The sequence below is a fragment of the Nicotiana attenuata genome, unplaced genomic scaffold, assembly GCF_001879085.1.
Source record: "Nicotiana attenuata strain UT unplaced genomic scaffold, NIATTr2, whole genome shotgun sequence".
In the NCBI taxonomy this organism is placed as follows: Eukaryota; Viridiplantae; Streptophyta; class Magnoliopsida; order Solanales; family Solanaceae; genus Nicotiana; species Nicotiana attenuata.
The window spans coordinates 214398-225192 of record NW_017671982.1 but is presented as its reverse complement, the minus strand read 5'-3'; the positions used below and the strand labels follow the sequence as shown (position 1 = coordinate 225192).

The window sequence follows — 10795 nt, the reverse complement described above, 5'->3', positions numbered from 1 at the left end:
TGACTACCTCAATCTTCTTCGGATCAACTTGAATACCCTTTGCTGACACAACATGACCAAGGAATGCAACTGAACCCAACCAGAACTCACACTTCGAGAACTTAGCATACAACTGACTATCCCTCAGAGTCTGAAGAACCACTCTAAGGTGCTGCTCGTGCTTCTCCTGGATGCGGGAATATATCAATATATCATCAATGAAGACTATCACGAATGAATCCAAATAAGGCCTGAGCACTCAGTTCATCAAATCCATAAAAGCTGCTGGGGCATTAGTTAACCCGAATGACATAACCAAGAACTCATAATGCCCGTACCAAGTGCGGAATGCTGTCTTAGGGATATCTGATGCCCTAATCCTCAACTGATGGTAGCCAGATCGCAAGTCAATCTTGGAAAATACCTAGGCACCCTGAAGCTGGTCGAACAAATCATCAATCCTCGGCAGCGGATACTTATTCTTGACTATAACCTTGTTCAATTGCCGATAATCAATACACATTCTCATTGACCCATCCTTTTTCTTGACAAATAACACCGGCGCACCCCAAGGCGAAACACTGGGTCTAATGAAACCCTTCTCAAGCAAATCCTGCAACTGTTCCTTTAACTCTTTCAACTCAGGCGGCGCCATACGATACGGCGAGATAGAAATGGGCTGAGTGCCCGATACCAGATCAATGCAAAAGTCAATATCCCTATCGGGTGGCATACCCGGCAGGTCTGAAGGGAAAACATCAGGGAACTCATGAACAATGGGCACAGAATCAATAAAGGGAACCTCAGCACTAGAATCGCGGACATAGGCTAAATAGGCCAAACACCCCTTCTCGACCATATGCCGAGCCTTCACATACGATATAACACTGCGGGTAGAATGACCAGGAGTCCCTCTCAACTCTAAACGAGGCATACCTGGTAAAGCTAAGGTCACAGTCTTGGCATGACAGTCCAAGATAGCATGTTAAGGTGATAACCAGTCCATCCCCAATATAATATCGAAGTCAACCATGTCTAAAAGCAACAAATCTACACGAGTATCAAGACCTCCAATCACCACAATACAAGACGATGGACTCGATCGACCACGATAGAATCAACCACCGGTGTAGACACATAAACAGGAACACTCAATGCATCACTAGGCATGACCAAGTACGGGGCAAAATAAGATGACACATACGAATACGTAGACCCCGGATCAAACAACACTGAAACATCCCTATCACAAACCAGAACCGTACCTGTAATAACCGCATCTGAAGCTTCTGCCTCGGGTTTGGCCTGAAGAGCATAACATCGGGGCTGGACCCCACTACTCTGATCTACCTCTCTGGGACGGCCTGCTGCTGGCTGGCCTCCACCTCTGGTGGTCTGAGCTCCACCTCTATGACCTCTACCTCCACCTCTAGCACCTCTACCCCCACCTCTAGTTAGCTGGGCGGGCTGTGGAACACCTGGTGCCTGAACCATGGCACGGGAACCCTGATGCTGAGAGCTACTCGGTGCTCGAGGCCAAAACCTAGCAATGTGACCCGTGTCACCACAAGTGTAACAAGCCCTCGGCTGCTGAGACTGCTGACCCGGTCGACCTGAATGACCACCCCGGAAACTCTGAAGCGGCGGTGCACTGATAGGAGTTGGCGGTGCACTGAAGGGCTGCTGATCAGAATAATGCGTGTGAGAACCACGACCACCTGAGGCACCGTGAGAAACCTGGAGTGCTGACTGGAAGGGCCTAGGAGGATGACCCCTATCATACGAATCTTTGCCTCCAGACGAGGCACCATTGAATCTGCCTGACTGACGCGGCCTTTTGTCTGCCCTGTGACCACCCCCCTGTAATAATACCATCTCAACTCTCCGGGCCACATTGGCCGCCTCCTAGAAGGATATCTCACTCCCAGCCTCTCTAGCCATCTGGAGACGAATCGGCTGAATGAGCCCATCAATAAACCGTCTCACTCTCTCCCTATCAGTGGGAAGTATAATAAGAGTATGGCGAGCCAAGTCAATGAACCTGGTCTCATAATGGGTGACTGTCATGGATCCCTGCTGGAGACGCTCGAACTGCCTCCGATAGGCCTCTCGCTGTGTAATAGGGAGAAACTTCTCCAAAAATAGCTGCGTGAACTGCTCCCAGGTCAAGGCTGGCGACTTTGCTAGTCTAGCTAAGCAATAATCCCTCCACCAAGTCTTGGCGGATCTAGACAAGCGAAATGTAGCAAAATCAACCCCATTGGTCTCAACAATACCCATGTTCCGAAGAACCTCGTGGCAGCTGTCCAGATAATCCTGAGGATCCTCGGTAGATGCACCGCTGAAGGTAGTAGTGAAGAGCTTGGTGAACCTATCCAATCTCCATAAAGCATCGACAGACATAGCTGCCCCATCACTGGCTTGGGCTACCACACCCTGCTGAGCTGCTCCAACTGGATGAACTGCTGGAGTCTGAATCTGGGGAGCTACCTGCTCCGGAGTACGAGTAGCAGGAGTCTGGGCCCCTCCTCCAGCTTGAGAAGTGGCTGGTGCTACAGGAAGCAAGCCTGCACGGGTGACACTTTCCATGAGGCCCACCAATCGGACCAGAGCGTCCTGAAGAACTGGGGTAGCAATAAACCCCTCTGGGACCTGAGCTGGGCCCACTGAAACTGCTGGGGCCGGAACCTCCTCATCAAAATCAACCTGAGGCTCCGCCACTGGTGCTGCTGCTTGGGGCTGAGCTCTGCCCCTACCTCGGCCTCTAGCACGGCCTCGGCCTCGCCCTTTGCCCCTAGTGGGTACTGCTGCTGGGGGCTCGAGCTGCTGAGCGGTAGATAAGGAAGCGCGTGTTCTCGCCATCTGCGAAAGAACAGAGTAGAAATTCAATTAGCATTGAGAAACCGAACCGCACGACAAGAAAGAACAAATGTGAAACTTTTCCTAACTCTGTAGCCTCTGGGGGATAAATACAGACGTCTCCGTACCGATCCCTCAGACTCTACTGAGCTTGCCCGTGAATTGTGAGACCTATGTAACCTAGAGCTCTGATAGCAAATTGTCACGACCCGGATTTCCCACCCTCGGGGGTCGTGATGGCGCCTACTCGTAGAAGCTAGGCAAGCCACAAATCATAAACTCCTAGCTCCTTCATTTTAAATCCTTTTTATCAATCATAACAGCAAGCGTTAAATATTTAAATAACAGCGGAAATATGAAATTTAAGCGGAAGACTTAAATTAAATAAGCTGAACAATAATGCGAAAATCAACATATGCCTCTACCCAAGAACTGGTGTCACATCACTCACGGACTACTAAGAGTACTAAATACAACCGTTTGAAAGAAATATAACACTGTTTGTCTCGAATACATGAGATAACAGAATGAAATATANATATAAAGTTGAAAAGGTTTTGAAAATGTAAAGCACATAAATCCGATATATATAGATGTGCAGATAAAAAATGGTTTTTTCAATTGGAAGCCCATGTTTGGGAGTTAAATCAATGGTGGGAGAATGACGACGTTTTTGTGGCAGTAGCAGTAAGGCAAAACGTGGGAAACTGAAAGTTTCTGGAATTGAGAAAACACAGTGAAAAAGAATAAGAGGTTCTTTCCATGTTGATTAAAATGTTCTCAAGTTTACTTTGTGAAAAAGAAAGTAATGAGAACGTGGGAAACTGAAACGTGGGAAACTGAAAGTTTGAAGGCAATGTTAATCTCAGCAAAAAAGTGGAACGTGGGATATTTAGAGTTTCTGTGAACGTGGGAATATTAATGGGTATTGAATTGCCTCTGAATGTGGGAGTAAAAGCCAAAACGTGGGTATTTAATTACCTATGAGTGTGGGAGCAATGGATCCCATAAATTGAGGGAGATTTGAAACGTGTGGGACTTTGAAGGCAATAGGAGATTTGATAATTTCTGCGAAGGTGTGCTACTTTGAAGCTCCAACTATATTGGAGAGTTGTCCAATTTTTTAACAGGTGTTAGCATTAGGGAATTCCACTTGTCACTCCCAAATTGTTTTGCCTTTGTTATTCTATATAGATAGATACCAAAAAGCAGATTAAGAGCAATAGCCTATACTAACTAGTACCAATTATTTATTTATTTTAAAAAAACGGGCGATGGGCTAAATGGAGCTTCCAAATAGGTTCCGTCATGAAATTTTTACCTTAAGTTGCATGGTTTAGATCGTGAAATATTGTTAAAGAATTAACCTAAATAGTCGACCGTCTAATCGCTTAAATTAAAAATAGCCATTGAATGTATAATATATGCTTTAATTTATGTAGTACATGAGTATAATTATGTATAACCTATGTATATGACTAGAAAAAAATAAATAGTGAATATGACTAACTTTTAGTTTAAAGATCCCAAATTTGAGCCACTATATCCAAATATTATTTTCGAAAAATTAAGGGATCATATTGCCATCTTCCCAAAGAAAAAGGGCTGAATAAAATAAAACTAATATTATTTTCGAAAAATTAAGGGATCTTATTGACATTTTCCCAAAGAAAAGGGGCTAATAAAATAAAACTGGACTTCCTCGCGAATCGTACAAGTAAACCCAGGTGTTAGCACAAAAACAGAGCTCTGCAAATGAAAGCCAGTGGAATCTCGACTTGCTACCGTAACGTTCTTCCATTTACCAATTCCTCTCTCTCTTTCAAATTTCGCTCAGATTCTGCATTTTCGTTTATTCATCACAGCAATTTCGTCAATAAGAGAAACTTCTCGAAGTTTTCGCGTTCCATTGTTTCAGCAACAATGGAAGCTTCGTTCAAGGCTGAGGAAGCTAGGGTTCCTGCCGCACTTCCCTTGCCTACTCCTCCTGTCACCAAGGCAACTGTTACTCACTTTTTATTATCAATTTGCATATATTTATCTATTCAATTTTTTCTTTAATTCTTTTATGCGGACTTCAAGTTGCAAAATGCGGGCTTTTTTGAACAGTTACTTATTAGGCTACCAAATTTAGTCCAATTTTATCGTCTTCAGAGGTGTTACCTTATGTGTTTGAATAGGTTCAGTAATACAAAATGATCATACTGATTTAATATTTTTCATGGTTATAAATTACATTTGTGAATTTTTTTTACTACTAATCTTTACAGTCAAATGGGGAGATATTTTAAAATCTCATAAAATATTTAAAAGTTGGAACTTTTTTCTTGTTTATGGACTGCCATTTCAACTTGAGCAATAATTTGCGGGTTAGAGCTGCATTATGATGTCATAATTTGCTTTTGTGCATCAGTTCAAGATTGCTCTTTGCCAATTATCTGTAACTAGCGATAAGGAGAGAAACATCGCTCATGCTAAGCAGGCAATAGAAGATGCTGCGGGCAAGGGTGCTCAGCTTATTCTTCTCCCTGTAAGTTTCCTTTTATTTTCTAGAAATGGTCTCTGAACCAGCTCAATGTTGTCGTCTCTCTAGACTCAAGTAAGGCGGAGTCGTGCAGAGACAGATTCTGTTGCCAGTAGGGTATCTGCATTTTAATCTGTTATTACCGGCAAGATTCATCACTATGACTCACATGGTTTATTGGAGGCTTTTTGATATCAGAATTCCACGAATAGTGGACCTTAAGTTCATTTCTGAACTAAATTATGATATTAAGTGTTACGAAAAATCTGAAAACATAAGAAATAGAATCTGTTCCCGTTTTCAAAATGTTTCACATAACTATTTCCTTGTTCTTACTTAATTTGCTTTCCTCAATTATGATCATGAAAATAGCCTTTATTTTCTGTCCGGCATTTCTTTGTATTTGATTGCAGTGAGAGAGTTCTAAGATCTTTCTTTGACATTGTTCAACTCATGATGCTTAATGCCCTATGCTGTCTTACTACTGTTTACATTCAACGGTTTGCTCCATTAGTATCTCTTTTTACGCTTCTCCTCCTGTTTCAAAGTAAGTATTAAATAAACAGAATCACTTCCTACTATGACAGGAAATATGGAATAGTCCATATTCCAATGACAGTTTTCCAGTATATGCCGAGGACATCGATGCTGGTGGAGATGCGTCTCCTTCAACAAGGATGTTATCTGAAGTTTCTCGGAGTCTAAAGATTACAATTATTGGTGGCTCTTTACCTGAGCGCATCGGTGATAAATTATATAACACTTGTTGTGTCTTCGGCACAGATGGAAAGCTTATGGCTAAGCATAGGAAGGTCTGAACATTTGCTCTCTCATTTGGAAAGATTTATAAGAAAAACACACAAAAAAGGAAAATGATTATGACACAAGCGTTTGCCATCCAAATGTGTTCATCATATCTACTTCTCATAAATTTATTTAATTGCTTGTTTAGAATTCTTGAGCCTCCCTTAGTGGTTTAACTAATTCAATCAGAAAGCAATGTTTTTGCAGATACATCTCTTTGACATTGACATTCCAGGAAAGATGACTTTCAAAGAATCAAAGACTCTTACAGCTGGAGCGAGACCTACTATTGTCGACACAGGTTAGACAAGCTTTCTACCAAATTAAGTTATAGGAGTACATTGTTCACCTATTCAGTTTGGTATAAAATTTGGCGCTTACAAGTTGGATATGCCCTTTTTTGATCGGTTGGTTATGCCCTTGTTTGACTAGTTCAAATAAAAAGTTCATGAGGTATTCTGACGTAGGAGGAAACTTGCAACTTTTTCTAAGTCTGATGGTGAGTGTCATAGTACTAATCAGCACCTGCTGTTTTATTCTTTTGTACTGGTGTCTGCTTTTTGAAGATATCTTGTTAGCTGCAGCTCTTCACTAGGAATGATGCACATCATATAGCCAACGTTTTTCTCTTTTTCTGAATTTAGTTGATGTAAATGTGTTTAATATTTCTGTGGTTTTATGCCAAAGTATTTGCTACATTCAGTAGAGCTACCAGAAGTAACTAGTTAATTTCATACGCAGAGGTTGGACGTATTGGTATTGGTATATGCTATGACATTCGCTTTCAAGAACTGGCAGCTATCTATGCTGCAAGAGGTATTAGTTATCTACTTCTCAATTTGTGTACTAGCATTATTTAACTTTCCATCGTCTCCCTATGCAAGGAAGTTATTCTGCTTTGTTATGTAATGTTCATCCAGAAGACCTACCATATCTGTCTTCTCTTATTCTACTGAACTTTGTAGACCTCCAAGTTATGTTCTTTACTTCTGATCTCTGATCAAAAGAAGTTCTTCACTTCTGAGACATTGGAAGATTGTACTTTTTTGTGATCGGAATGGAAGCATTGACAAGTTAAAGACAGTTGAAATACACTGCAGAATATGTGGTTCATCATATTTTCTACATCATAAAATGGCCATTACCCAGACCATAATTTAGTTGTGACATAGGAATTGCATTCCTGCCTCATCTAGATTTTGGAAATGGAAGCAAATGGGCTACTATGTCTGTTTTACCGTGCCACTATGAGCTCAATTTTTATCAAGTACTGTTTTTTCCTATATGTTAGGTGCTCATCTGCTCTGTTATCCTGGCGCTTTTAACATGACCACTGGTCCACTGCATTGGGAGTTGTTGCAACGGGCAAGGTAGTGACGAACTTAGAACTACATATTTTTCTGATCAGTACATATGTAACTAACAGTTAGCCTATCGTGTAAGAAAGGCTGATTCCTTAGAAGCTGTGCTAGCGTGTTACTAGGGATGCTGTGGTTCCTTAATATCATTTGTTACAAAGAATCATTGGGGGCTATCTTTGGATCCTTTATATCATTTGTTACAAAATATTATTGGGGCTATCTTTGTGATCTTCTCTTTTGATGTTGAAATCTTTTTGAATTGTAAAAAGGAGCTGTGAAATGTTGAGTTTCATCTTAGTTTCTGGCATTCTGTTTTAGCAACTAAATGTGCATATACCAGCTGATATTCTTTACAAATGAAATCAGAATGGATAGTTATCATTTCACATGCTGTATAGTTTGTTTGTTAAATGTCTTAGTGCAGAGATATTGAAAACAAATCACAACCTATAAAACCTTTTCTTGATTACCCCCAATAGTGGAGTAAACAAGGGCATCTTGTGAGTAAAGAGTGTACTTTGAGACGTTCAACAAATTGTTACTGATAATTATTGTTGACCATGTGCTCAACTCTATTGATTTTTATCTTGGAAACATTATAGCAAATGCTATTGTTATTCTTGCATTAGGCTAAGTTTTTCTTTTTCATTTTTTGGTTTAACCGTCTTGCATTAGGCTAAGTTATTATTGCTAAGTTGTGGAAATTGATGGATGTTTTTTTTTTGTTTTTAACTCCATATGATTTTATGTTGGGATTTGTTAGTATCGTTTTATTTTCTCTTCCAATTCTTTTTTTTTGTTTCTGTAACTTTTTTGATCGGTTGTTTCTGTCACTCCTTAAGGTTTATCTTTAAAATGCTAACTAGTCCTTGTAGGTTTCAGTTTGGAAACTAGTCAACTCTTTGAGAGCACAATAAATTCGTTGAATTATATGGAGGGACTATATCCGTTAAATGCTTTGGTTCCTTCTTGATGCATTAAATTTTAGAGACACTCCTTTTCGTTCATTTACATATGTAGTCAAGTTTTGATGAAGTCTGTAGAATAATTCGACTTTACATGCACAAAGAGAATAACTAGTAACATCTATGTTGCTTGACCTGCAGGGCTGCGGATTGCCAGGTATACTGCTGATACCAATATGCTCCACATCTTAATCTTATTACTTTTGCGGGATTGGTCTTAGAAAGTTTTAGTTGCAAAGTTTCTTGAACCTCTTTGAAGTTTATGTATGCGCTGCTGTGATTGGAAGATTTCAAGAGTTCAATACCAAAACAAATGCACTGCTTTATGTGATGTTAAAGATTCTTCTGTTTCTTTGTCTCTGTGTCGGGAAACATGTAAATTCTTGGCCATGTAATCCATTATGGATTTCATGGATGATTTCAGTATGCTTAAATTTCCAAAACAGAAGACACTATAATTTCCCTGTGAGAAGCGGGGTGCTTCTTTGATGTGAAAATGCTTTATCTTTTTCCTCTTTCTTATCATTTATAGTTGAGTAGGAATTTTAAGTTTCTACTTAACAGTAGGATCAAATCATGTTTTAGTATTACTCTGCTGCTTATAAGCATCAATTCAAATGTAGAACTTTTGTCTGTCCCTACAGAAGTTAAACTTCTGAGTTGAGCACTATTTTCTTCTGAATCTCATTGTTAGCTGATTGTGTTTATTATTCCAAAGATCTGGTCTTATTTCTTCTGTACATATTTATCTCAGCTGTATGTAGCAACTTGTTCACCCGCCAGAGATAGTGGTTCTAGTTATGTAGCTTGGGGACACTCCACTCTTGTTGGACCGGTGAGTATTTGATGTCTGACGTGCCTTGTTTCAAAGATCTTAGTTAACATTTTCCTCATGTGACTTTTCAAGAAGAAACGGAAAAGTTTTAAAAAAGCTTTTACTAACGAGCAGATGAATGGTGAAAAAAGAATTTTATATAAGAAACACATGTTTTGTAAACGTGGCTTCAACTGTAACTAAATATCTTATGCTGATTAACCCATGCATCCAATTCCCCCCCCCCCCCCCCTTCCCCCCTACTTCCCCAAAAAAAAAAAAAACAAGAAAATGAAAAGCATACTAAGAAACTAAACCTGGCAGTTTGGAGAAGTGCTTGTGACAACAGAACATGAGGAGACTACACTAATAGCAGAGATTGATTATTCAGTAATTGAGCAGAGAAGGTGAGTCTCTCCCGTACCTCCCAGATCAGTTTTAGATCAAATATGTATTCACACTTTATTTGTTCAGTTATTTCCATCTGTTGCTTCCCTGCATTTTTATGTCAATGTTAGTCATCCTAAATGATCTTTTAATGGTTAATCGTCCGTCCCTTTTGTTGGATGGAGGCGTCAATATGTCCACTTTGCCATTTTATGTTCATGCTTAGAGCTTATCTAGAAGTCATGATTATCTTCTTCTGGCCCATTCATTTACTCAAACTCCTTTTCTGGCCCTTTTTTGATGTGCAGAACATACCTTCCATTTCAAAAACAAAGGCGAGGGGATTTGTACCAATTAGTTGATGTTGACAGATTGAACTCCGCAGGGGCCAACTGAGGTGCACTCCATACTGCACGGGGATGAAATAATCTAGAATTGATCATGAACAAAAGAGTGATCCATTGAGTGGCTACAATGGCATGGTTGCATAGTGATGCTTACAATGATCTCTGCTCAATTATATGGCTTATTTCTCTTCTGAAGTCATTTCTGGCCTCTAAATCACTACCCCTTAGATTTTGCCTGGAATGATACACTCAAATGTGATGTGGGTGAAACTGCAATAAGTGCAATAAATGCCCATTTTGTTTTTGATTTTTTTTTTCTGGTTCTTTTTGTTGTTGTATAATCAAGAAATCCCCCGTGCGTTAGCTGGTCCAGCCCTAGTTGACAGAGGCGGATCCAGAATTTAAACTCTATGGGTTCAACTTTTAAGGTTTTTAGCATTGAACTCATTATATTTTTAAAGTTATGGGTTCATATCTACTATTTTTGCAATTTTAATGAATATTTACATACAGATTTTTACTCTCTGTATCAAAATTTATGGGTTCAGTTAAACCCGTTGGTAGAATACTACATCCGTCTCTGCTAGTTGGTGCAATTGTTTGCAACTTGCGTGAGCATTGGCCGGCCCCTCTACCCTCCCACTTAGATACCATGTTTTAGTCTTTTTTTGTTCTTTTCTAGTATTTGGTTTACGTAGAATTTTAATCAACTGCATGATCAATGGATCTGCTAGAGTTTTGAAACTTGAGAGTCT

General features: G+C 40.0%; 1 protein-coding gene across 1 annotated transcript; it reads left to right on the top strand.

Annotated features, from left to right (window-relative positions):
• The first annotated feature begins 4524 nt into the window (after nucleotides 1-4524).
• On the top strand, nucleotides 4525-10475 carry LOC109211163 (omega-amidase, chloroplastic-like). Its single transcript, XM_019374666.1, has 10 exons — nucleotides 4525-4836; nucleotides 5252-5368; nucleotides 5950-6174; nucleotides 6374-6467; nucleotides 6908-6982; nucleotides 7458-7536; nucleotides 8634-8649; nucleotides 9247-9327; nucleotides 9631-9713; nucleotides 10002-10475. Exons 1-10 carry the CDS (start codon nucleotides 4594-4596, stop codon nucleotides 10087-10089), a joined length of 1101 nt encoding a protein of 366 aa, XP_019230211.1. The 5' UTR covers nucleotides 4525-4593; the 3' UTR covers nucleotides 10090-10475.
• The last annotated feature ends 320 nt before the right edge of the window (nucleotides 10476-10795 follow it).

Excerpts from the sequence above, each read along its gene's own strand:
- LOC109211163 (XM_019374666.1), top strand. The coding sequence starts at position 4,594 with ATGAAAGCCAGTGGAATCTCGACTTGCTACCGTAACGTTCTTCCATTT. Across the intron at positions 4,837-5,251 it reads CTACTCCTCCTGTCACCAAG|TTCAAGATTGCTCTTTGCCA; the intron begins GCAACTGTTACT and ends TTTGTGCATCAG. Across the intron at positions 6,983-7,457 it reads AGCTATCTATGCTGCAAGAG|GTGCTCATCTGCTCTGTTAT; the intron begins GTATTAGTTATC and ends CCTATATGTTAG.